Below are 27,210 nucleotides of genomic sequence, written 5' to 3' on the forward strand. Positions count from 1 at the left end.
GTTTCAGGCATATAGCAAGGTAAGTCAGTTATACATATGTGTATAAAATAAGTTCATCTGTATCATATTTTAGATCCCACATATGTGATATCATATGATATTTGTCTTTGTCTGACTTCACTTCACATAGTATGATAACTTCTAGTTCCATCCATATTGCCATACAAATGGCATTTCATTCCTTGTTACGGCTGAATAATATTCCACTGTGTAAAATGTGATGATATATAATATATAATACAATCGATGATATGTGTACCACATCTTTATCCATTTCTCTGTCGACGGACCTTTAGAGTGTTTCCTTGACTTGGCTGCTGCGAGCAGTCCTGCTGGGGTAGGGATGCGTGTACCTTCTGCGTTTTTTGGTCATGCTGGGTCTTAGTTGCTGTGCGCAGCACTTCTCTAGCTGCAGTGTGTGGTAAAGAGTCCTGCGGTAAAGAGGGGGCTACTCCTCCCTGAGGTGTGTGGGCTTCTTACTGCAGTGGCTTCTCCTGTTGTGGAGCTTGGATGCTAGAGCGCCAGCTCCGTAGTTGTGGAGCACAGGCTTAGTTGCTTCGTGGCATCTGGAATATTCCAGGGATTGAACCCATGTCCCTTGCATTGGCAGGCGGATTCTTAACCACTGTACCACCAGGGGGTCCCCACATATATCTTTTTGAAGTAGAGTTTTGTCTGGGTATATGCCCAGGAGTGGGATTGCTGGATCTTTTGGTAGCTCTACTTTTATTTTTTTGAGGCACTCCAAATTGTTTGCCACAGTGGGTGCACCAGCTTACATTCCCACCCTTTTCTTCACACCAACAAGGAAGGTTTATTTTTCCCACTTTGCTGACAAGGCGCTTGTGGTACCCCCATGGGGAATCGAATCAGCAGAGCCAAGCGTCTCTCCCGAGAGACTGCAGGATGTCCTCTCCCCAGCAGAGGTCTCCAGGAGGCAGCAGGAGGTATGCTAAGCCCTGAGTGATCCAGCGCTCAGATGACCCCCCCGCACTATGAGGGGTCTTCTCCCCAAATGTACATACCAGGAGGGCTCTGGCAGGTAGCCAGCCGAGTCTGTGGACCTCACCCCACCCTCTACTTTGGTGATATGTCCCTGGTCCCAAGGTTACACAGCCCACAGCCACCCTCCCTCCCTTTGTCTTTAAAAACTCTCCTCTGAAAGCCATGGGGAGTTCAGGTCTTTTGAGCACCAGCTGCCCAGGACTCTGCCAAGCACCTGCAGTAAGTACTTCACTTTCCTTCACCACCGCCTGGTGTCAGTAAAGTGACTTTACCGCACACAGGCAAGTGAACCTGAGTTTGGTTCGGTAACACCAAACTCTCAACATTAACACAGGCTTAAACATGCTGGAGCCCTGGTCATAAGACAGGAAATGAGACCCAGTACAAGTTAGGGTGAGAGGCAGCCATGTTTACTGAGCACCTGCTGGGCACCTTGGTCCCCAGGGCAGCCTGTGAGCCAAGGGATATGATCCCTGTCATACAGATGAGGAAACCGGGACTCAGAAAACATGTGACTTGCACACGGCAGAGCCTGTGAGGGTCCAGTGTGAGCCCCATCTCCCGACTGGGGAGTTCTTGTCCTATTGATTGAGCCTCTGTGCCTGTCCCCTGAGGTCCTCCACGGGGTCCTCCTCAGCAGAGTCATCCTCACTCACTGCTTCTTTTCTCTGGCTCCGTATGGTGCTCTGAGCACTCTTAATAAGAATAACAGTAACAACAATAATAAAATCATCATCACAGCAACAATAGCAGTAATAATAATAATGGTGACAAGTATTATTTACTAAGTGCTTCAGGTAGATGTGTTCACCTAATACCACAACCCTCTGAGGGGTTACTATCATTAGCCCCACTTTGCAAGTGAGGGATCTAAGGCACAGAGAGGTTAAGGAACTTTCCCAGGGTCACACAGCTTGGGAGCAGTGCATTTGGACCCAGGCAGTCTGGCTTGGGACCATACTTCCTCCACTGCCTTTGGAGAGAATTATTCAGAAAGCATGAGACACCCCTTGTCCCCGCACTGTGGTTCCCTGAGTTTGCTTCAGGATGGTCCAGGTCAGACTCAGGGCCACCCTCCCACCCCCACAAGCAGCACCTCCTTCTCAGACCTGAATTCTCAGCCGGCCTCTGGTCTCTAGTCACTTCACCTTGTCACAGGTTTCACACCCCACCCAGTACTCACCTGGGCAAGAGACCATGGGAGAGCTGGGGACAGGGTGGTATCCATGAGTGGTGGCCGAGCATCGTAACGCCCATAAACTCCATGCATCTTGGCTCTAAAATCCTGTCAGGAGGGTTGGATCTGGTCAGGGAACAAAGTGGTGGGAGCGGGAAGGAAAGACGGCAGAACCAAAAGGCTGGTGCAGAGGTCATTGCTAGGACGTCCACCTGCACCAGGTCCATCTGGGAGTCATATGATCTGCAGCAGACTGGTATTAGTGGGTATTATCATCACATTTTACAGATGGGAAAACTGAGGCTCAGAGAGGCTATGTAACAAGTCCATAGTCCCACAGGAAGATTAGAGATCACACTCCCCCCATCACCAAAATAGAGATGAGTGAAGGCATCAGAGCCAGGCCAATCTTCATTGACCCTCCTATGATGGTTTTAAAGCTCATCCACAAATTCTTTGACTTCTCTCATCAGGAGCTGGACTACAATTTTCCTCCCCTTGAATATGGCCTTAGTGACACACTTCTAAGAAACAGAATGTGGCAGACCTGTCATAAAAGCGACACAGTATCCACTTGGCTCTGTCTCTGATACTCACCCTTGGATCAGCCACCATGATGTGAGGAAGCCTATGGCCTATGGAGGGGCCATGGGCAGTTATTTGGTCGCAGACCCCACTGCAGACCACACAGGGTGGGCCTTGTAGGGGTACAGCTCATGCACTATTCCAAGGTTCCCAGCTCGGAAGGACTCGGCTATCTTGGAAGTCTTAATGATTACTGAACAAAGGGCCAGTGTCTTCATTTTGCCCTGAACTTTGTGAATCATGTCCTGGACCCAGATGACAGCCACACATGAGCCAGAAAGCCTTTGAAACCACTCCAGCCCCAGCTACAGAGTGGCAGAAAGACCCAAGTGATGACAACCCAGCTGAACCCGCCAACCCTAGAACCACAGAAGATAATCGTGGAAGACAATCGCTGCGCTGCTTTGACCACGAGGCATGGCACGGGACGTTGTAGATAACTCAGAAGGCTAATGTTAGATCTTAATTACATCAGATAAGGACCATAAGCACTTAGTCTACATGCAAAGCACAGCAGGCATCAGCCTGGAGATGCTTTTTGCTGTTGTTGTTTCATTTGTTTTTAAGCACCCAGGTGATGGTGATACGAATAGTCCATAAAGATGGTGTTGGGGAAATTTTCCACCTCTGGTTCTGTGCCCAGGGGCAGATATTTAAAAGAGTTCATTAAAACAAGCCTTCAAAGTTCGAGAAATTACAAAATGTTGCCAACAAAAACTGATTCTATCAAGACAAAACCAACTACTCGGCCACAAAAGAACTAAATAATGCCATTTGCGGCAACATGGATGCAACTAGAGATTATCATACCAAGTGAAGTAAACCAGAAAGAGAAAGACAAATACCATATGATATCACTTCTTTGTGGAATCTAAAATATGGCGCAAATGAACCTATCCACAAAACAGAAACAGACTCACAGACATAGAGATCAGACTGGTTGCCAAGGGAGAGTGGGAGGGGGGAGGGATAAATGGGGAGTCTGGGGTTAGCAGAGGCAGATTATTATATATAGCATAGATAAACAACAAGGCCCTACTGATAGCACTGGGAACTGTATCCAATCTCCTGGGATAAACCAAAAGGGAAAAGAGTATTTTTAAAAAAGAACGTATGTGTGTGTACATCTGAGTCACTTTGCTGTACAGCAGAGATTGGCACAACATTGTAAATCAACTATACTTCAATAAAAAAAAGACAAAAACAACCCCCAATTCAGCCCCACCCCATAAATAGGAGATGGGGTGTCTGTGACCCACCTCCAGGTCTTTCTCCAGGTCATAGCTCTCCAGAGTCTGGAAGGCACTGGAATACACCTCCACTGCTTTGGCATGGAAGACCATCTCAATGGTCACAAAGTCAGAAAAAATCTTCTGTGGGGAGAGAAACCCAGATCACGTAAGTAACACTGTCAGAGGGGCTGTTCTGGGCTCACCTCAGATGTGGACCAACCAGGGGACAAGTCCTAGGTGGGGAATTTCAATACATTATTTCTAATTATTTTTGTTTGAACTGTTAATGCATTCCCATGGTTCAAAAATTGCACAGGGGTTGTTCAAGAAATGTGTGAGGTCTTGTGAACTTTCTGACGGGTGTCGTTTTCTCAGCTCTCGTCCAGCTGGGCTTCCTCACTCGGCCCTTGTTTCTCTATCTCCAAGGATTGGTGTTTGCAAATTGACAGCTACAAACTTGCAGCCTCTGTCACCCACAGACTGGAAGTGGGCCTTACAGGATGGGGAGGGGGTGCTGCTGGTAAGACACTGCCAGGCCCACTGGCCCCACAACCTGATGCCCCACTTTGTCAACATGTTATTAGTGATAAAGAGTTTTGCTTCTCTAGATCAGATGGTTCAGCTTGGCTCAGTAAACTCTCACAGAGCTCCTGCTGCGTTGCTGGCTCTGGTGGGGGCTCCTCCTCTGTGCAGGGCCCAGATAAGCTCCTACTACATGTCATATCCAGCACAGTCTCTTATTGTGTCTCAGGCGCCAGTGGGGGTTTCTGCTGTGCCATGAACCCAGCACAAGCACCTACTGTGCAGCAGACCCGAGAGGAGGCACCTACTGTGTGTCAGGCCCCTCCTACGTGCTGTATTCAGTACAAGTTCCCACTGTGAGGGAAGCATCATCAGGGCACATGCTTGGTATAGGCAGGAACTCTGCAGTTTGGGAACTCTCCTCTTCCGGTCACAGGGGAAGCACCTGGGGGAGGCGGGCCAGAGAAAGCCGCAAAGCCACCTGGGAGAAGGCAGAGGGCCAGCGGGGGCCACAAAGCCACCTGGGAGAAGAAAGGCCTGGGGAGGCAAAGAGCGGGCTGGAAATCCCTGCTTCCCGCCTCCTTCCCTCGTGCCCTGCCGGAGGCAGTGCTGGCGGTCAGGCGAGGCCTCCTCCTGCCCTTCACTGGCGCTTGGCCCCGAGGGAATGACGTTCCCTCTCAAACCTCAGTTTCTTCGTCAGCACGGGAGGGACAGGAGTGGTCCCAGTCACAGAGACCTGTGAGAGGTTCTGTCAGGGCCGCGGCCCTCGACCCGTGGGCGCCTCGTCGACGCCGGCCCCACCTGGGGGCCTGTCAGGGATGCAGATTCCCGGTCCACCGGGGCCCACTGGCTGCGACCCCGAGACGGCCCGTCGGCAGCGTTTTAAGGAGCCCTCCAGGAGATTTCTGACGCCCGCTCGGGTAAGCGAACCCCCCTGCTTGGAAGCGGGGCTTCTGTTCTCTCGGCGTCAGAGTTCATTTGTAAATATTTCATTAGAAGTGTGACGTAAAACCGACAGAATGGTATTGATTATTTCCAGTTCTGGAAAATTTGTTGGTTCGGGGAAGTGTCTTACAGATGGAATCCCCCAGATGTGAAGGACGCCCGCGTCGCCCCGCGCGCTTTGCTGGCCTCTGACCGTGGAGAAACGTGTGCGCTTGCGCCGGCCGCGGCCGCATCAGGTATTGAAAAGCGGCGTGCTGATGGTTTTAGGTTCTGCCTGCAACGCGCATGCTTGAGCAGTCCTCATTAGTGCTTCACTCGCTTCATTCGTTCGTTCTTTCATTCATTTCCCAAACGTTTACGAGTACTCGCCGAGTGCCCTGCCCTGGACCTGGTGGTGCCCGGGACCCAGGAGGGGCCCTGGCAGGCAGGGTTCCTGCCTGTATGGGAGGCAGGCATGGAATGGCAAGTTCTCCCAGACATTTCCACCACCCCATCAGGGCTCCGCATGATCTGTCTCCCCCAACGTGTCATCCCTGTCAGGACAGGGCCCCTCTTGGCTGGCTGTGGTGTCCCAGCCTCAAGCATAGTGCCTGGCACATAGTGCGTATTCAACATGTGTTAGGTTCACCAGTGAATTAAAGATACAATGAACGCAGCCTCAGGGATAACTGTGCTGCCCCCCGCCCAGGCCAGGGGGGGATCGGTGTGTGTTAACAGTTGATCGGACCAGGTCTAGGGTGCAGGTGAGTTTCTCTGAAGGACAAGGAGGTGTGGGCTCGATGCAGAGTAATGCCAGAGCTCCTCGGTGGAGGACACAGCCTGTGCAAAGGCCCTGAGTTATGAAAGGCCTTGGTGCAGGTGGGCTTGGAGTGGTGTGTCCAAGATGAGGCTGGACGTCTGGACTGGGGTTTTTGGGACCTTGGGAAGATTTCAGCTTTTCTTCTTGGAACAAGGGAAGCACAGAACGGTGTTAAACCCGTACCAGTGACCAATCAGAGCTGCCTTTTGTGAGATTCCTATGGCTGCAATTTGGAAAATGGATTAAAGGAGGGGCCAAGAGTGGGTGCAGGGGCCTCTGTGACCATCTTGCCCTTAAAGATCCTGACTCCCTGGGGCCTCTGGTAAGAGCTGGGGTGCTGGACCTTTCTGGGTGGGGTCTCGGTGGAAGGAGGAATGCTATGTGTGACTGGGGCTTTACGGAGGAAAGGAGGCAGTCAGGGTGAGCCCTGAGGGCCCTGTGTGGAAAGGCAGAGGCCTGGAAGAGACAGACTGCCCAATTCTCCTGGCAGGCAGGGAGCCAGCCGGGTGTGAGAGGCAGGGCTGCCAGTGCTGGCTTCCGGGCAGACAGCTGTGCAGGACAGCTGCCCAAGCAGCCGGCCTCTTACCGCCCACGGCAGGATGAAGCCAGGATTTACTGTTCTGGGAGTCAGGGCCCTGAGAATTGGGCGGGCACAAGGTCACACACACACTGTCACAGGGAACACATGTGTACTCACACAGGTGCAAACACAAATGCACAGACATACATGAGCAAACACACCAAAGTTCACACATGAAACAGCCCGAGGACTTCTGACCAGGGACCGATCACCCCTACCTGAATGTCCTTTAGCTTCTGCTTCTGGAAGGTGTCCACTGTCTCCTCCAGCTGGTGGGAGGTGCGGCTGGCATCCACTGAGGCCCTCTGCACACTGGTCTCTGCCTGGCCCCAGAGATAGAAAGTGTCATGGGGACTCCATTCTGGATCATTCTCTGTTCCTTTGCCCTACTTTTGGGCCAGCTGTCCTGTGTAATGGGCACCTCTTGCCAATTTGGTCATCGAAGGAATGGCCAAGTAGGACCACAGCAAAAGGGGCAGCTGCCACTTGGACAGACCCACTTAGCTGTGTGACCTCAGTCAAGTGGCTTAACCTCCCAGAGTCTCAATGTACTTGCCTGCAAACATGGGTCAGTAATAAGGCTTGCTTTGCAGGATTGTTCCAAGAATGAAAGAGTGGGTGCAGCTGAGCTATTACTCTAACTATAACCTGTTAGGTACTCCACTGCTGCTGCTGCTGCTAAGTCGCTTCAGTCGTGTCCGACTCTGTGCGACCCCATAGACGGCAGCCCACCAGGCCTCCCCGTCCCTGGGATTCTCCAGGCAAGAACACTGGAGTGGGTCGCCACCTCCTTCTCCAATGCATGAAAGTAAAGTCGCTCAGTCGTGTCCGACTCTTCTCGACCCTATGGACTGCAGCCTACCAGGCTCCTCCATCCATGGGATTCTCCAGGCAAGAGTACTGGAGTGGGGTGCCATTGCCTTCTCCGTAGGTACTCCACATTTGCTGATAATTAATTCCTATATGTGGAACGATCTTAGTTGATTACTTTATTGGTTGCTTTGATTTAATCTCTATGGCCTGACTCCATGGCAGGCCTGGCACGTGAAGGAACACACAGAGGTGAGTTGGGGTTGGCCCCTTAGCTCTCTGTGACCTTGGGCAAGTCACTTTTCTCCATTTTCTCATCTACAAGTGCCTGCCTTCTACAAGCAGTAAGTAGGTAACCCCAAGGAAGCAGGCTGTGGTGAGGAGTGACTCCTCGACTTGCCTGAATAGCATTGCTGATGGGACAGAACCCAGGTCTCCCAAGTCCCAACCAATGGCTTTCCCAACACCTCTGATCCTCCCATCCTGAGCCCAGGGCCCTGCACACACCTGTCCAGGTAGAGCTCACCTTGCCATTTTGTGAGTCTATTCATTACCTGCATGTGAGCTTGCCTTCCTCACACAGATTTGTGACGCTCACCTGAGACTGAGAATGGTTTTGTTAGGGATCCAGGTTAACCAGCATCCCCTGGGGTGGCCCACGCAGCCCCCACCCAGAGGGTACAGTGACATACTGCCCCGACCCCCCACCCCCAGCCCCTGCCTCGGGAGGGATACGATGGTCTGTCTATCCGAAGGGGATTTCTGCCTCAGTTTCTCCAGTTTTTCCAGTTGTTTGATTTCATTGTTCCGGACACTTTTGAATTTCTTGATCTCAGCCTAAGGAAGAGGAGGGTGGTTTCCCGAGGCCCCAGCCCAGCCAGTGTCTCCCTCCCTGTGGCCCACCCCGCAGGGAGTGGGGGCCCACCCCGCAGCGCCTTGCCCTTGCTCACCCGGGTCTGCTTTATTTGCACCCCATAGAGCTTCAGGGGGTTGATGACCTTGGTCTCCAGCCTCTCTACCTGGGGGCACGTAAACACACACACAGTCAGAACAGGTGGAGCCAGAGAGATGCTGAGAGGCTGTGCGGTCCCTGGCCTGCATTTATAGTGCTCTGACTGCATACCCAGGACTGTACATTGGGCCATCCCCCAGCCTTGGGGTTTCAAGCACCAGCCTGGGCTCAGAGCTGTGCCTCCCAAGAGCACAGTCACACATTTCCTCTTGATGAGCCCGTTTCCTGGCCTGTAAAATGGGTATAAGGAGTGTACCCGCCCAGGGTTTCTTAGCAACTGGGTGGGACGCAGTGCATTTTATTTCTCCAGACTGCCTTAAGTTGTCACCAGGGAGGCTGACAGAGTCACCTGGAACACAAACTAGCAGAGAACCCAGAGTGGACCGCGCTGGGAAGCCCCAGGGACTGGCAGGGTGGGTGAGGGGACACTTCACGCCCCTGGGTCAGTGTCTGTGTGCAAGCCCAATGCTTGACACTTAAGTGAACATTATCGGTAATAGTAACAGTCCAGTTAAAGCTAGCATGGATTAAGTGCTTACCCTGTGGATGTCACACTAAGCAGGCATAGGGGTCCCTCCAAGGGCTTTTCTTATAACCCTGATCGCCAGCCACCCCCTCTCCAGAGGTTCTGACTCAGCACATCCAGGGCATTGCCCCCAAATATGCCTTTCTAATAAGATCTGAGTCTGGCTTGACAGATGGGCCAGGGGATCTGGAATCCCTACCCAACCCCTTCCTCCTCCATCAAGGCTTGTGGCTCTTCTAAATGCAAATCTAAAAAAAAATAATAATTTCCCCAAATGCCAAAAGGGAAAGGAACATTTTCCCCTCCCTTTCTGTACAGCATTTCTTTGGAAAAACTTGGCAGTTACAGATCCTTTCTCTGTCCCTTTGAGATGGATGTAAACCTTTTAAAAGCTAAAGAAGCCTCTGGCTGGTTTTATAACCAGGCCAGGCCAGTCATCTCTGAACTGTAAACATCAGGAGGACAGTGTCTCCAGGAAGTTTGCCTGGCACCTGGCTCCAGGCTGTACCTACCTGTTTGTTAGAAAGAGGTTTTAGTTTGCTCTGGATAAAGATGATTGGCCAGCCCAGTTGGCCCCCTAATCACCGGGTGGAATTAGGAAGTCCTCTGTGACAGAGGCACTGTCCCCTTCCCTGTTCTCAGGGCATCCCCTCCCTGAGGACAGTCATCTCCTATCTCCAGAGAGTGCACTTGGTGGGGAGTAAGGTTTCTCTGTTTTTGCCATCACTTATCTGATCACCTGCAACATGCATTGTCTTCTGGTTTAATGCTTATTCTATAGAAAAGCTGTTTTAGTCTTCTCTACCATAGCAGAGGGGATTTTTTTTGGGCTGGCTGGAGATTATTATTTTTATTTTATTTCATTTTACTTTTAATCCCAAACTCCTGCTACTGCTGCTGCTAAGTCACTTCAGTCGTGTTCGACTCTGTGCGACCCCATAGACGGCAGCCCACCAGACTCCCCCGTCCCTGGGATTCTCCAGGCAAGAACACTGGAGTGGGTTGCCATTTCCTTCTCCGATGCATGGAAGTGAAAAGCGAAAGTGAAGTCGCTCAGTCGGGTCCGACTCTTCGCTACCCCATGGACTGCAGCCTTCCAGGCTCCTCCGCCCATGGGATTTTCCAGGCAAGAGTACTGGAGTGGGGGCCATTGCCTTCTCCACCCAAACTCCTAGTCCATCCCTAAACATTGATTTACAATATTGTTAATTTTTGCTCTACAGCAGAGTGACTCAGTTACACATTCTTTTCCGTTATGGTTTATCCCAAGATATCGAGTATAGTTCCCTGTGCTCTACAGTAGGACCTTGTTGTTTATCTATCCTATATGTAATAGTTTGCCTCTGCTAATCCCAAATTCCCAATCCATGCCTCTCCCACGTCTTCCCCCTTGGCAACCACAAGTCTGTCCTCTGTATCTGTGAGTCTTTATCATAGGTGTTTATTTGTGTCATATATTAGATCCCACATATAAGTGGTATCTTATGACACTTACCTTTATCTTTCTGATTTCACTTAGTATGATAATCTCAAGGTCCATCCGTGTTACTGCAGATGGCGTTATTGGTGTTTTTAATGGATGAGTAGTGTTCCGTTGTATATACACCACATGGAGTTTCCATTGTTAATTCTTTTCCTGACTCCCTGCATCTTTCTTGTCTTGCACAAGCCTCCAGGCTCTCAGTTCTATAAACTAAGATTTCACCCTGGCTCCTCTGGGGCTGTCTTTGCAGGAGATGCATCCACTAACTGTGAACCCCACCAGGCTGTGCCAACCCTCAGACTGCCCCCCAACCCTGGGAAGTGGCTCCTCCGGAGCTACCTGCTCACCTCAGCTTGCCTATAATCTTGCACTTTGGCCAAGTCCTCAGCGAAGTTCCTCAGGGTGGCCCGCATCTCTGGGTTCTCTGTATTGGCGAAGTCGATGAGCTGTTTGACCAGCTGGTCGGCCTTGTCACGCAGCCGGGCTGTCTTGCGGGTGTAGGCGGCCAGCAGTGAGCAGAACTGGCCGAAGGACTTCTCAGCATTGGTCACTGTGTCCTCCATCACCCGCACCTGGCTGTCCCTGGGGAGGCAGGGGCCTGAGGGGCCGTTCTGGGCAGTGACACCCAGCCAGGTCACACCCACACAGGTGACACAGGGATCGCCCACCCACGGCCCTCCTCCTCAGTGGCAGGCCTGGCCCAGGTGCCTGCTCCCCAAGATAATACCCACAGTCTCTGGGTCAGGCCAGCAAGGCAGATGCCAGAGGCCAGAGGGGCCATGGGACTGGTCAGTGGCCAGGCAGGCATGCAAGCGTGGGTTTGGCTCCTAACTTGGCCTTTCACACCGTGAGATCCTTTAGAGGGGGTTTATCTTCCCGGTAGAGTTGGTCTGTATTCCAGCCATCCTGAGGGGCAGTGACCTCTCTTCTATGAAATTCCCTGATTCTGTCTTTTTCCTGAGCTGTTGAAATTCTCTGCCTTCTCTGCATCATAAAGCTTTTTATTTTTGGAATTAATAAACTTTTTTTGGGGGGAAATAGTTTTAGGTTTACAGAAAAACAGTGGAAAGTACAGAGTGTTCCCACAAACCGTTCCCTAGCACGTGGTTTCCCCTATTATTAACAGCCTTCCTTTCTGCAGGACCTTTGTTACAAAAGACGAACCCATGGCGATACATCCGTATTAACTAAAGTCCCTCATTTACCTGAAGGTTCCCTCTTGGTGTGGTATATGTCATAGGTTTTGACAAATGCTCGATGCCCTGTCTCCAACTATCGCAGCATCATAGAGAAGTTTCACGGCCCTAAAGACCCTGTGCTCTGCCTTGGGTCCCTCCTGCCTCTCCCAGCCCTGGACCTTGTTTGTCCTTGTGGTGCACCATTTTCCAGTACTTATCACTTCCTGTTGTGCAGAGGGGTGGGGGGCGAGGGCTTGCTGACTCATTTTTTATGTGCTGCTAGCCAGCAGCCTGCCCATCAAAGGTGTTCCATGAAGAAGTGCGGAGTGAGTGAGGACCTGCTGGATTTTGTCTTCCTGAGACAGCTGAGTGGCACAGCCTCACTCACCTCCCTCTCACCCCACTGCACCCTGTCCTCATCCCTCATCCCAGGTGGTTGCTGCCCTAGCCGCCTCTGACCAAACCTCCCAGCCGAGCATTCCTCTAATGGTATCTCTAAGGCTGGAAGCTGGGAGGAGGGCTTTTTGTCCTCCCCAGAAACCCTAATTGGTGCAGTACCCATCATGTGCATGATCCTGCAAGCAAGGTACATGGAGGCCAGAGAGGTGAAGCACCTTGCTCCAGGTCACACAGCCAGCTGCATTCTCTGTCCCTCCAGGTGGAGTCCTTCGACCCCTCAATCAGAATCACCTAGGGCACAAGTTAAGCCTGCAGAATCCCAGCCCACCCTCCCCCAGGCTTGTGACCTAGACTCCCTGTGAGTGGGGCCCAGGGGTTACATTTGTAAATAAACACATCAGGTGGTCCAGAGTTTGCAATCCCCAGAGGATCCAGGTGTGGGAACAGCTGGCTAAGGGACAGGCAGTTGAGAAAGCAGTGATTGAATCAGGCTGCAGGCAGTGGGGTTGGGAACAGTTCCACAGAAGGGATGATGCCTGGTGGGTTTTGAAGCATAAAGGGGTTTCCTAGGTAGAGATGAGCTAGAGAAGTTGGAGTGGACCATGTAAATTTAGCTACCCCAGGTCTGTGGGCAAAAATGCTGGAGAAGTAGATGGAGGCCCGAGTCTGGAAGCCCCCATGGTCCCTTGACCTTGAGGTGGGTGTGGTGCGGGCAGGACAGCATCCTTATCACCACCCCCTCAGCAGTCCAGGCAGCCTCATCTGTCTCAGTTAATTTGGCCCTGAGAACCTGGCCGCCCCCCTCCCTCTCAGCTGGGGCCAGCATGGAGCTGCTTACCTGGAGAGAATGATGTTCATTGTGATCAGAGGCAGCAGCTGTCCTGGTCTTGGGGAATAAGGGCAGGGCCCCAGGGGTCCCCCAGGCCTGGGAGAAGTCGCACAGGGCTGGGCGCAGCTGTGGTCCTGTCTCAAGGGACGCTGCCACTTGGTTGCTGGGCAACGTGGCTGCCCACAGTAACCCTGGGAGGAGCCTCTGCTGGTCACCAGGGCAACCTCTCCTGGGACCAGCCTCCCCAGGCAGGGTTAGGAGGCCTCACCCTGCCGTGCACTGGTCCAGGTAGGGTCCCAGAGAGGCCCCTGCTGTGGTGAATACAGAGGTTCTTATGGACCTGGAAGTGTGAGGGCTCCCCCAGAGGTGCAGGGACTGGGTTTAGGGCTGCTGGCCTGGGATGCAGCCCTGGGCCTAGCTGTGTTCATGGGTCCTGTTGCTGGGACACCTCCCACGAGAAGGCCGCCCAGCCCTCCCAGGCTCCTGAGAGACCTGGCTACTCAGGAGAGGTGTGTGAAAAAGCACAGAGGGAATGTGGGGGTCCTGAGGACTTGTTGCTGAGTGGAGGGGAGGTATAAATATGTCTTAAATATGTTAATTCTCATTTTTGCTGCTTGTTTCCCCCTTGTTATCAACTTACTTTTTAGTTTTATAAGAACTTACTTTTACTGTTAGGAAAGTAAGAAAACAAAGATAACACAAAAGGAAACAGATACAGCAGCACACATTAAGTTGTACTAAGTAAAATACATTTTGCTAATTGTTAGATTTGTGCATTTCAGTACATCTGCTGCTGCTGCTGCTAAGTCACTTCAGTCGTGTCCGACTCTGTGCGACCCCATAGACAGCACACCAGGCTCCCCCGTCCCTGGGATTCTCCAGGCAAGAACACTGGAGTGGGTTGCCATTTCCTTCTCCAATGCGTGAAAGTGAAAAGTGAAAGGGAAGTCGCTCAGTCGTGTCTGACTCTTCGCGACCCCATGGACTGCAGCCCACCAGGCTCCTCCATCCATGGGATTTTCCAGGCAAGAGTACTGGAGTGGGTTGCCATTCTTACCTAAAGAATTATGACGCTAACAACCACAACAATGATAAGAGATTGGATGGGAAGAGGTGAAGGCAGAAAAGCAGAATGTTGGTAACTCTTACCATGGGGGACCCACTGCCCAAGTCTTCACTTGTATATGCCTGGAGGTCTTCATAATGAAGAGTGATCTTTTAAAAAATGTATATGAAAGTAAGGACTTCATTTTTATTGAAACATAGTAGATTTACAATGGTATGTTAGTTTCTGGTGTATTGCAGAGTGATTCAGCTTTCAGTTCAGTTGCTTAGTCGTGTCTGACTCTTGGCGACCCCATGGACTGCAGCACGCCAGGCTTCCCTGTCCATCACCAACTCCCGGAGCTTACTGAAATTCATGTCCATCAAGTCGGTGATGCCATCCAACCGTTTCATCCTCTGTCATCCCCTTCTCCCGCCTTCACTCTTTTCCAGCATCAGGGTCTTTTCCAATGAGTCAGTTCTTTGCATCAGTTGGCCAAAGTATTGGAGTTTCAGCTTCAGCATCAGTCCTTCCAATGAACATTCAGGACTGATTTCCTTTAGGATGGACTAGTTGGATCTGTCCAAGAGACTCTCAAGAATCTTCTCCAACACTACAGTTCAAAAGCCATCAATTCTTTGGCACTCAGAAATAAAGTGATGTCTATATGTTAATCCCAAACTCCTAATTTACCCCTCCCCTCTTTTCCCTTTCAGTCACCATAAGTTTGTTTTCTATGCCTATGACTCTGTTTCTGTTTTGTAAATAAGCTCTTTTGTGCCATATTTTAGAGTTCACATATAAGTGACGTCATATGGTATTTGTCTTTCTCTGTCTGGTTTACTTCACTTAGTATGATGGTCTTTAGATCCATTCATGTTGCTGCAAGTGGCATGATTTCATTCTTTTTTATGGCTGAGTAATATTCCAGTGTGTGTGTGTGTGTGTGTGTGTGTGTGTGTGTGTGTGTGTGTATACCACATCATCTTTATCCATTCATCTGTTGATGAACACTAATGTTGCTTCCATGTCTTGGTTATTGTTAATAGTGCTGCTATGAACACTGTGGTACATGTATATGTTTGAATCATAGTTTTCTCCAGATATATGCCCAGGAGTGGGATTGCAGGGTCATATGGTAGCTCTGTTTTTAGTTTTTAAGAAACCTCTATACTATTCTCCATGGTATCTGCACCAGTTTACATTCCTCTCAGCAGTGTACGAGGGTTCCCTTTTCTCCACACCTTGAAAGCGAGGACTTTAGAGTCAGCTAAACACAGATTCAGATCCCAGCCCCTAGCCCTGCTGTGTGGCCTGGGGCAAGTCACCTGACCTCACTGGGCAGCAGTCTTCTCCCCTGTGAAACTGGATCAGGGCCCTCTTTCCTTGCCTTGTTGTTAGGAGAACTGAGTCCCTGGTGCAGCAGTAAAGGGACAGGGCAGGCAGCCCCCAGGGTGATTCTGAGTCTGCCGGCCCTGGTGGTGCCAGCGCTACTGTGGCTGGTCCTGTGCTGGTACCTGCCCTCCCCCGCATCCCTGTATGGTCCCTTTATCACTCCAGCTGTCTCTCTGCATGGGAGCCGAGAGCTCCCCGTGGGTCCTGAGCGATGCATTCACGTACCTCGGCTTATTCCTTTCTGGAGCAAGTCACCTCCCCGACTTCCCCAGGTGGTGCCTCTGACCAGCGCTGCCCTGAGGCTCTGCTGGTCACTGTGCGAGTCTTGCCTGTATCATGCTGGGGTGTATATGGGGGGTCACATCCTCCTTGTGCTGACACGCTGTCGGCTCCATCTCTTGTGGGGGCTGCATGGTACTGAATAATGTCCCCCCAAATGCATGTCCACCCAGAACCTCAGAGAGTGACCTTATTAGGAAGAAGGGTCTTTGCAGCTGTTGTTAGCTGAGTGAGCCCTCCTGGAGCAAAGCAAGATGGCTGTGGTCCCATGACTGGGGTCTTAGAAGAAGAGGAAGCAGAGGCACACACAGGGAAGACAGCCCTGTGACAGTGAGCCGAGCCTGGAGGGGTGTGGCCACAAGCCAGGCCTGGCATCCCTCGCTCCCTGCACGTTTAGAGAAGAGCTTCATTTCCATCCCTGGGCCTCTTTCTCTCCCTGACGTACGCTGTCTCTACCCATCCCTCTCCCTCCTTCCTTCCCTCTGCTCGTCTGTTTCCAGCTTCATGAACAACTCATGGAGGTAATTCCTGTCACAACAATAACACCAATACCTGTGGGGCAGCCCTGGGCCCGTCCTACTCTGAGCCCTGCATTGATTGACTCACACACTCAAAAGGGTGGGGTTTTTTTGTTTGTTTGTTTTTTAAAGTGGGAGTTGGGAATCAGCAGGACAACATACTTGAGGCATGACATTTCACTTTAAAATGCAGCCTTTGCAGTTAGCTGACTGTGATGGCCGGGCTTCTGTGTCTTCTTGACTGGGCCCTAGCGTCCTGTGGTTTCCTCCAGCACACATGCATGGGTTGCTGGGAAGGCCTTGGCGTATGTGGTGGGCATCACAGCCCTTAGGTAAATGACCTGACCCTAGGAGACTAGGGGGCGGAGGGGAGGCTTCACCCAGTCACTGGATGACCCTAAGAGCGAAGTGAGCTTTCTTGGAGATGGAGAAATCTGCCTCAAACCGGCAGCATTAGCTTCTGCCTGAGTTTCCAACCTGCCCTGTGGTTTTCAGACTTGCCAGCCCCCACATCATGTGAACCAGTTCCTGAAAATAAGTCTCCTCATACATTCGATTGATTCTGTTTCTGTGGAGCCCCCAGCTCTTTTAGGACCAGGAGAGCAGGACCGGCTACAAAGCCATTTCAGGTTTCTGGGGCTCCTGGAAGATGGGGGGGATCAATATTTTCAGCAACACCACCAGAGGGCAGCAGAGACCCCCTAATGAGGAATTCCCCCGTGGTGGGCAGAGTGGGCTGTGACCTCAGGAAACGCAGCAGAGGAAGAACATGCCTTCAGGCAGGATGGGAGAAGGAGCCGCAGGTCAGAGAGAAAGGGCAACGGGTCGTTTATGAACTTTAAAGAACGGAAACTGCCTTCTAGAAAGGGCCAAACAGAGACATCTTGTGGCCAGAGAGAGAAAAGCTAAGAGACTGGGCGGCAGAAGCTGGGGCACAGACTCCTTCATTGCCTTTGGCTGCAGGGGCAAACATATCTGTGTCCTTGAGAAAAATGGCACGAACCCTGTGTGCCCCTCGCTGAGAGCCCACGACGCTCTCACTCTCTCTGCTGTATCCTCAGCCGCATGAGAGCCGGTTCTAGACATCCTGACCCTTTGCCCCCAAATGCAGTGTGCACCTCCAGAGAGCAAATACGTCGTCTTGCAAGAGCTCGTGTGACCTTCACACCCAGGAAAGTGGGATGCGGTGCTGGCAACCAACACTCTGCATCATCATGTTTCCCCAGCTGTCCCACCAAAGTCACTGGTGGCTGGTTTTCCTGCTGATTCGGGGTGTGTTGCAATTCCTGCTGAGTCTGTTTGCTCTCGTTGAGTTGAGAATGGCACCCCAGGTGTTTTCCTTTTAGGATATGGACTTTCTGTTTGTAACAGAAATAATTCCTGATGTACAAAAATAGTACAAGAATTCCTTCACCTGATTTCTCCAGTTGTTAACGTTTTACTGAGTTTGCCTTATCATTCTCTTCTCTTCCTCCATCCCTCCCTCCCTCTCTCTGTTTTATTTTCTGAACCACTTGAGAGCAAGTTGCAGACCCGATGCCCCTTTACCCAAATACTCGCTATATGTTTCCTAAGAGCAGGACCAGCCTCACACACAGCCACAGACAAATCTTGAAACCAGACCATTTGCACTGTTACATGTTCTTTCCTTCTATTATCTAATCTGCAGACTGTATTCAGATTTCATACTTGTCCCTGAAATGTCATTTTGGTACGTAAGCAAACAGATCATTTTCTCTTGCTCCAGGGTCCAGTCCAGGGTCACTCTCTGTCCTTAGCTGGCCCAATTCTGATGTTTCTTTTGGATGTGGGGGGCAGTTACTTTGGGGCACATAGCTCTGTGGGGTTGGATGCAGGTCTCACACCTGGACATGAGGACTGAGAGACAGCCCTGCCCCATTTTATGAGACTGTCTTCATAGCTGAGTCTTTTCCCTCTGCTGTTTCCCCACATGACGCCGGCTCTCACCATCTGTGCCTCTTTAGGGCCTGGTGAGCCCAGGATCTGGGTTCAGTCATCTTCCATCCCTCATCGGGCATTTGCTTAGTGTCTCTGCCCCCTGGCCCTGGGTGGCTGGATAGAGACACATCTCTACACAGGCAGATGGGTCCCTGTCTCCTGGAGCTTGTGACCAGGGGCCAAGTCCAGGCCCTTTCCTCCGAGCTGGGCCCCAGGCAGGCCAGGACTCTGTTGAGCCTCATCTGGGCAGTGGGGTAAGTCATCATCCAGCCTCACAGGGTAACCTCAGGGAGGACATGAGATGGTGCTGGGGAGGGATCTTTGATGTCTGGCCGCAGTAGCCCTGGGTGGGATGGGGGTGGCTGCCAGTGCCCCATTCCCATGAGAGGTCTGACTACACCTGCCTCCAGGGAGCTCTGCCTTCCCAGATCTAATCCCTGACACTTTTAGTGCTGCTCAAGATTGAATAATAATTTTTTCTTAGCCAACGTGTCACACCAAGCTGGCATTTCACAGGGTTCACGAAGCCAGCAGGTGGGTATGTAAACTTGGAAAGGAGCGCTCAGTCAGGGCTGCTGCAGACCCCACAGTGGCAGTGACTTTGTAGCCCTGCCAGACTGGCGTTTCTCCTGACTTTGAACCCAGCTTGGGGGATGTGCCTGGAGGCCCCAGGGGGACTGGGATCAGGGAGGGCCCCACTGGGTCCTGCTTGGTGAAAGCAATGGGATGACCCCTGCCCCGAAAATGGCTCCATCCTGGCCAGGCTGGCACTGGGGGCATCAGGCCAGCTGGGAGGGCTACAGCTAGACGGGGAGATGGGAAAGGTTCCTGAACTGTGCCAGGCCTCAGAATGGCAGAGAGCAGTCAAGAGCCAAACAGCGTCCCAAGTTCACACAATGGGAGGCGTTGGGGGCAGGGCGGGACTTATCCTGCTCACCCCTCACCCCCCAGATTCTGCTCCCAATCCGACTCCTGGCCTCCAAAACATGAGATAATAAACGTGTGCTGTTTGGGGTCATTTGGTTACGGCAGTCCCAGGAAACTCCTTTTTAATTCAAATCCTGGCCTTTCATCCACCCTCTGGGGCTGATCACAGAGGACACAGCCAGTGTGAACCCTGGGGGTACAGAGGATTCATGGGGGTGCTGACTGACCCTGCCTTCCACACATACTGGCCTTTCTCACACTTCCCTCTCCTGGGCGCAGGGCCTAAGCTCTGGACTGGACCCCAGCACTCTCCCGGGCAGCCTCTGTTCCTGTCCTTCCCATTGCCTGAGCCTTGGTTCTCAGCCTACAGACCCTCAGTGGGGACAACCACAGACAGCGCCAGAATGCAGAGCCCAACTCGGCTCTGCCGGGTAACCTCGGTGGGGGCCACCTGTCCTCCCCAGGCTCAGCTACCTCACCATGTAATGCGGGCGGCACGCACCTACTCCACTTGGTTCTGTGGGCATTGCCGTGCCATGCTGTGCTAAGTTGCTTCAGTCATGTCCAATTCTTTTCGACCCTATGGACTGTAGCCTGCCAGGTTCCTCTGCCTGTGGGATTCTCCAGGCAAGAATACTGGAGTGGTTGCCGTGTCCTCCTCCAGGGGAGCTTCCCAACCTAGGGATCAAACCCACGTCTCCTGTGGCTTCTGCATTGTAGGCAGATTCTTTACCGCTGAGCCACCAGGGAAGCCCTCTGCAGGCATTATGTGAAATTATATCTGTAATACAATCCAAATCGTGTCATGGCCCCAGCGCCTGGTGACATCACTGCTCACCAGTCTCTGCTTTCCTGAGTCCCATCTATAGAGCCCAGTTCAGATGCTGCCTCCCCGGACAGCTTTGTGTCCTGTGCGCCAGGGTACATGGTTTCATCACCTACAGTGACAGTACAGTTACTAACGTTTATTGGGTTCTTCCTGTGAGCCAGGCACTGGGCTGAGTGTTTTACACACACACACACACACACACTGATAAATGTCAGCGATTATTCTTACACACAATAATTATCAGTTTCATCACAGAGCTTCCTTGAGCCTCTTACACATAGACCCTCTGCAAATGACCGCAACTCACTTCCCAGCCAAAAAATGGTACATTACTTAAGAATAGTATTGTCCACAAATCAAAGGAAACGCCAAATAATTGTGGCTTTAGGAATATGGAAATTGGGAATTTCCTGGTGGTCCAGTGGTTAGGACTCCAAGCTTTCAGTGCTGAGGGCCACAAGCCATACAGTGTGGCAAAAGAAAAAAAAAGGAAGATGGAGATTCATTTCCCACGTGGGGTACTCCACAATGTCAGGGCCTAGATTTCTCCTATCTTGTTCTTGCTATTCCTAGAGTCACCTCAGGCTCCAAAATGGCTGCTGGAACTCTGGTCATCACATCTACTGTCTAATCAGCAAGAAGGGAGGAGCAAAGAAGGCCATGCCCCTGTCTTTACTTAAGTTGAGCACATCACTTTGTGATCATATCCCACTGACCAGAACTTAGTCACACGACCACACCTAGCTGCAAGAGAGGCTAGACTGCAGGGCCCCACTTCTGGGAGGGCCCACAGGTGCCAAGTCTGCATAGACTCAGTCTGCACTTGCAACCACTAAAGCCCCAGCCTCCGGGGGCTTGGTATAGACTCCCTCAGTCTTCCCTGACAAGGCCCCACATCAGGGATCTGGGAAGCTTGGCAAACACCCCGCTGTGTTCCAAGAACTCGGGACTCATGTGCTGAGCAAGCACCAGGGACAGGCCTGGTGTCCCATCTTTCCCCAGGCCAGTGGTGGCCTTGGATTCCCCAGGCTCAGGATATTATTTGTGGCATGCCTCGTTGCCTGTCTGCAGTCTTGACCAAACAATTAGAAAGGGCTCTCAGATTTCCTTATATGAGTGGGAGAAAAGAAAGAACCAAAACCAAACTATGTTTCCCTTGGAAAGCCAGGAGTGATTTTGAAACCTGGTGATGCAGGATGTTGGGAGGGGTTGGAGTAGTTGTTGTGTGGGTCCACCAAACAGAAAAGTTCAGGAGCACTCCTGGGAGAGGGCCCTGGAGGATGGGGAGAGGGGTCTGGGAGGAAAACTCAGAAGTTGTGGGATCAAGTCCTGCCTTGGCTGCTGGATGCTGTGTGACCTTGGACAGGTCACTTCCCCTCTCTAGATCTTGTGTTCCTATCTGTATAATTGGAGGGTAGGACCCAGCATCCCCTTAACTCTTCTGCCTTGTCATCAGTTCCATATGCCAGAACAGCCTGCCCTCTGACCTGTATAGCTTTCTGAGATGCCTTCAGCCCACAGCTCGGCACTGTCCTGGGAACCCATGGTTCCTGGGAGCCCAGCCCCAGCTCCACGTAAAGGGGCCTCTCTCCATTTTCTTTCATCTTCTGGACTCCTGGCAGCACAAACATTTCCAGAACAGGAAAGCCTTGTTCCTTCCTAGGCAAAGAGAAGACAATTTGGGAGCAATTAGCAACTCCCCAGGAGAAGAGAGAAAGGGAAGAGTGGTGGGAAAAGAAAACCCTGAGATGCATCTTATTTATATTTCTTGCAAAGCTTTTCCTCTTTAATTATACAAAATTCTGAAACATAGGTAGAAAGTGCGGAGGAAAAGGCAGTAACCCACATCCAGAAATTTCCATTAGTTGCATTGGGGCACGTTTCCTTATAATTCTTTGCTAAATAATTTGTATGATTTCATAATTTCTACATATCACAGGCCTGTCCATGTTGTTTCTTATAAACTCTGCATGGGTATAATTTTGGGGTTATTTGTTCCAGCTTTTTATTAGGAAAGATTTGAAATATACACAGCAGTGGAAAAAAATAGGACAGTATAGTTTGTGTCCCCGCCATCCAGGTTCAGACTCTGTTACTGTTTGCCAGTCACTGACCTTGTTTTAATGGCTGTATACTATTTCACGAGAGTATGTGTACTGAACTCAGTCAGCAACTGAACAAATGTTTATTAAGTGGCTACTCTGTGCCCAGTCGTCTCTTAGGCACTGGAGCCACGTCAAGGAGCAGTAGCCCTGCGTTTGCTGAGTGGACATTCCAGGGGGAGCACAGCCAGGTCAGGGAACCAATAGCCAGCAGGTGAAGTAGGATTTCTGACATGCAGCCCAGCCTTCCTGGGAGCTCAGAGCACCCTCAGGATGGATGGAGCCCTCTACAGGGACTTTTGGTTTTCATGTGTGTGTATATGTGTGCATTTAATTTTATCAGAATATAGTTGATTTACAATATAGTTTTGTTAGTTTCAGGTGTACATCATAGTGTACAGTTATTCAGTTATAAATCCAGTTATAATATATACATGTTCAGTCTTTTTCAGATTTTTTTCCCCATATAGGTTATTGTAGAATATTGAGTAGATTTCACTGTGCGGTACAGTAGGTCCTTGTTATCTATTTTATATATTTTTCAGGGACTTTTGGCCCATCAGTTTGAGGCTGATTTCCTCAGCAGGATGGAATCACTAGGGCATGCTCCAGCCAGTGGGAAGTGAGTGCCAAATGGTCCCCAAATTTTTTCAGCCACATCTCCACAACAGCCACCAGCTGTGTGTAGGACACCACCACTGTGGGGTCCAGCCAGTGGTCCCCGAAGGCTGAACACATGCCAAAGCAGGCCTGGTTAGCATTTGGAGTCCAAAGCAAATAGGAAGGGACATGGGAGATGCAGAAACATACTTACAAAGTGGGGACGATCCCATTTTAAAAAACTTCCAAGACTGTTGATTTCCTTTGCTTTTGGTGCCAACATGTCTCTTGTTTGGTACAAAATGCCAGTGGTTGTAAGTGGTACTTTAAAATTTGTCCTTTCTTGACAAGACAAAGAGTTGGCAGTCCCTCTGCTGGTTCCTGAAATTAGGGAAAAGGTAGAATTATCAATCTATGATGTGTAAGAGCTGAAAACCGCCATCTGGTCTATCTCATACACTCACAGAGGATGGGGACAGTAAGGCATGGTGACCCTTTCGTGCTTTCTGATCTGTAATTTGAATCCTTTTTTCCCTTTATTTGTGAAAGTATGGTTGATTTACAATGTTGTGTTAATTTCTACTGTACAGCACACTCAGTTACATATATACATACATATATATATGTATACATTCTTTTTCATATTCTTTTCTGTTATGGTTTATCACAAGACACTGAATAGAGTTCCCTGTGCTTACAGCAGGACCTTGTTGTTTATCCATCGCATATATAATAGTTTGCATCTACTAACCCCAAGGGCTTCCCGTGAGGCTCAGCTGGTAAAGAATCCGCCTGCAATGCGGAGACCTGGGTTCGATCCCTGGGTTGGGATGATCCCCTGGAGACGGGAAAGGCTACCCATTCCAGTATTCTGGCCTGGAGATTCCATGGGCTGGATAGTCCATGGGGTCGCAAAGAGTTGGACACGCCTGAGCGACTTTCGCAGGAACTAACCCCGACTCCCAGTCCATCTCTCCTTCACCTTGCTCTGCCCTGGCAGCTACGAGCCTGTTCTCTTGTGTCTGTGAGACGGTTTCTGTTTCGTGTTGTTGTTGTCGTTCTGTTTCATAGGTGAGTTCATTTGTGCCACGTTTTAGAGCCCACATGTGAACGATATCGTATGGTGTTCGTCTTTCTTTTTCTGACTTAGTTCACTTGGTATGAGCATCTCTAGGTCCATCCACGTTACTGCAAATGGCATCATCTTGTTCTTTTTATGGCTGAGTAATACTCTACTGTATATAGGTATCACATCTTCTTTATCCATTCCTCTGTTGATGGACACTTAATGTTGTTTTCATGTCTTAGTGATTGTGAATAGTGTGCAGCTTGAATTTCTTCCTGTCCAGCCTGTCCCAGTGTCCACAGGCCCCAGACTTTGAAGGGGAAGGGCAGTGTCACCTGGGAGGCAGGTGAGCCATCAGGGTCAGTGAGGGAGAAGGGGAAAGGATGTTTGTGGCTGCAGGGATACAGTTTTCTAGGACATGTGATGTGGGCACCTTTATTCCAGCTCTCCAAATGAGGAAACTGAGGCATAGAAGGGCTTGTGTTCTGTGCCCAGGGAAATCAGAGTTGGATGCCAAAGTCTGTGCCTTCTATCCATATAGCATCTTGATTTCACCAATCAGGACAATTAAAAAATAATAATCTAGGGTAAATGAATGCAGATAAGACACCTTTTTATTTGGCACAGCCAGAAACATTTATCAAAAGCCCAGAAAACTGAGATCTCCCTTTCACAGCATTTTGTTCAAGGAAAGAATACTACAGCACACATGCACACGTATGTACATTGCGTATACACACACGGATGTACATTGCGTATACACACACAGATGTACATTGCGTATATACACGCGGATGTATGTTGTGTATATACACGCGGATGTACGTTGCGTATATACACGCGGATGTATGTTGCGTATATACACACAGATGGCCTCAGGCAAGGTGCCAGCTGCCCCTTCACACTTACAGGTGCTAAGTGCTCAGATCCCTGTTTTGTTTCTGTTTTGAGCTCCCTATGACCTAGGTCTACCTTTTGGGGATGACCTCAGCCAAACTGCTTGGTCTGAATCCCAGCTCCTCCACCTCCCAGCCCTGAGACTGTGGCCCAGGTCTGACCTGCCCCACATCTGTAAAATTTTCCTCATCTGTAAAATAGGAACAGTAAGATAGCCCTTTGAAAGGGTGTGGTGGGGGTGACTTCCCAGGACGTGATGGCCACTTCTGTTCTCAGACCTGGAGCAGGGACCTGGCTGGGCTTGGGACGGGAGGAGGGGGAACATGAGCCAGCAAAGTGGGAAGACAGCCAAGATCAACTCTACTGTCTTGAGGCTTCAGTGAAGCTGTACCACGTCTGTACAAGGCACTGGAGGGTGAGTTCTCTTTGGGTGCCCTGATTCCACAAGGACAACTCAGTGTCCTCCTTGCCTCTGTAGAACATTTTTCTCTGAACAATAAGTGCTGAGTTCCTGTGCTTCCTCCCTCCCAAGGCAGCATTGCACATCTGCCACGTTTGGCTGGGATGGACACTGCAGAGGCCAAGACTCGGGGGATGGGTGCTTCTCAGGAGCAGAACTTCAGATTGGAGGTGGGGCGGGGAATGTGGCCTGAGACCAAGTTCCTCTCAGGGCAGTAACTTTGAGGATGCCGTCTACTCCAGTGGGGCCTTCAGTGACCATACGATGTCAGAGGAGAACCTGATGAGAACTTGGAAATTTCCATAGAACACCAGTTTGGGTTTGGTTCCTTGGACTTCTGAATGATCAAAGGTCTTTAGAACTCAGAGAAGTATGCGATTAGGATCCATGTTCCCATGTGGGTGCTTAGGATGGTCATAAAGCCATCCGTTCATTCAAGACGATTCTTATTCAGCAGCTGTTCTGGACTAAACCCTGGAGGACCACGGTGGACAGGACAGGTGTGTGCCCCAGGTTCCTGGTATCTCAGTCTAGAGGGAGCCTCCATTTAAACAAGAGCTTGGCACTTTTGGGGGCTTCCTTTGTAGCTCAGTCAGTAAAGATCTGTCTGCAGTGCAGGAGAGCTGAGTTTGATCCCTGGGTTGGGAAGATTCCCTGGAGAAGGAAATGGCAACCCACTCCAGTATCCTTGCCTGGAAAATCTCATGGACAGAGGAGCCTGGTGTGCTACAGTCCATGGGGTTGCAAAGAGTTGGGCACAACTGAGCAACTTGGCACTTTTGTGGGTGGTAAAGACTATGTTCAGAATATCTGGCAGGAGAGAGAGTTAAGAGCAGAAAGAACCCACATCACCTGCCCCCGCCCCCCACCGCCCCCTGGATGGCTGCAGTCAAAAAGATGGACAGTCACAAGTGTTGATGAGGATGCAGAGAAATCAGAACTCGCACGCATTGCTGGTGCAGCTGCTTGGAGGGATGGCCTGGCAGCTCCTCAAAAGGTTAAACATAGAGTGACCATGTGACCCAGGCATTCCACTCCTAGGTATCTACCCAAGACAAATGGAAAAGCCCGCACAAAAATGTGTCCGCGAATGTTCACAGCAGCACTTTCACAATAGCCCCACAGTGGAAACAACTCAAATATCCATCAGTAGATGAATGAGTAAACAAAACGTGGTCTGTCTGGGCACTGGGATGTTACTCTCCCATGAAAAGGGATGAAGCACAGGCTATGACACAGGTAAACTTTGAAAACATCCTACTAAGTGAAAGAAGCCAAGTCACAAAAGACCCACATATTGTATGAGTCCTCTTGTATGAAATGTCAAGAACAGAGACATTCACAGAGACAGAAAGTAGATCAACAGTTGCCAGGGCTGGAGGGAGGGAGATCAGAGGGGGTGGCACTAAAGGATATACGGTTTCTTTGGAAGGTGTTTTGCAGTTACACAGTGCTGATGATTATATGCCCTCGTGAGTATGTTAAAAAAAAAAAAAACAACTGCTGAATTGCACACTTTAAAATTGTGAATTTTATGGTATATGAATTATATCTCAACATTAAAAAAAAAAAGCAGAGAGAAGGGCTGGGAAGTGAGGGCTTTCAATCTTTCAAGGATCTCCCCCCTTGTAAGTCCTCGAAAGTATGTAAGATAGTCATCATCCCTTTTTAGCTTTCCAGAATGTTGCAGCCCACAGAGTTGTGGCCCCCTGCTTCTTGCTAGGGGTTATCTCTGTGGCCTGGGTGGTCCATAGAAGTTGCCGGAACATTTTGAGCACAGTGAGTGCTCAGAAAAGTCAGTCATATCAGAAGCTGTGGAGGTGTTTAAGGCAGTCACATCTTTGCTTTTCTTCGGAGGTCAAAATACCATTCAAATCTTTCTGCCCCTCAAAGCCAGCTCTTGTTGGACCCTCTCCATTTAAATGTATATATAGCCTTTTAGTGAAAGGTAATAGCGAGGGTACTGCCAGGTACTATTGGAGGTTGTTCACTGTGTAAGCAGCATTTATTGAACATTTGCAATATACCAGAAACTGTACTGAGCTCATTTT

General features: G+C 50.4%; 1 protein-coding gene across 1 annotated transcript; it reads right to left on the bottom strand.

The window, feature by feature from the left end:
* Positions 1 to 1,399: 1,399 nt before the first annotated feature.
* CIBAR2 (CBY1 interacting BAR domain containing 2) lies at positions 1,400 to 13,239 on the bottom strand. Its single transcript, NM_001077134.2, is given in 9 exon segments — positions 1,400 to 1,700; positions 2,189 to 2,290; positions 4,027 to 4,140; positions 7,064 to 7,168; positions 8,254 to 8,259; positions 8,391 to 8,492; positions 8,606 to 8,674; positions 11,024 to 11,258; positions 13,092 to 13,239. Coding segments are annotated over 9 exon segments (867 nt in total). The 5' UTR covers positions 13,112 to 13,239; the 3' UTR covers positions 1,400 to 1,586.
* Between the last annotated feature and the right edge of the window lie 13,971 nt (positions 13,240 to 27,210).

This window comes from Bos taurus, chromosome 18 (genome assembly GCF_002263795.3).
Source record: "Bos taurus isolate L1 Dominette 01449 registration number 42190680 breed Hereford chromosome 18, ARS-UCD2.0, whole genome shotgun sequence".
NCBI classification, from domain to species: domain Eukaryota; kingdom Metazoa; phylum Chordata; class Mammalia; order Artiodactyla; family Bovidae; genus Bos; species Bos taurus.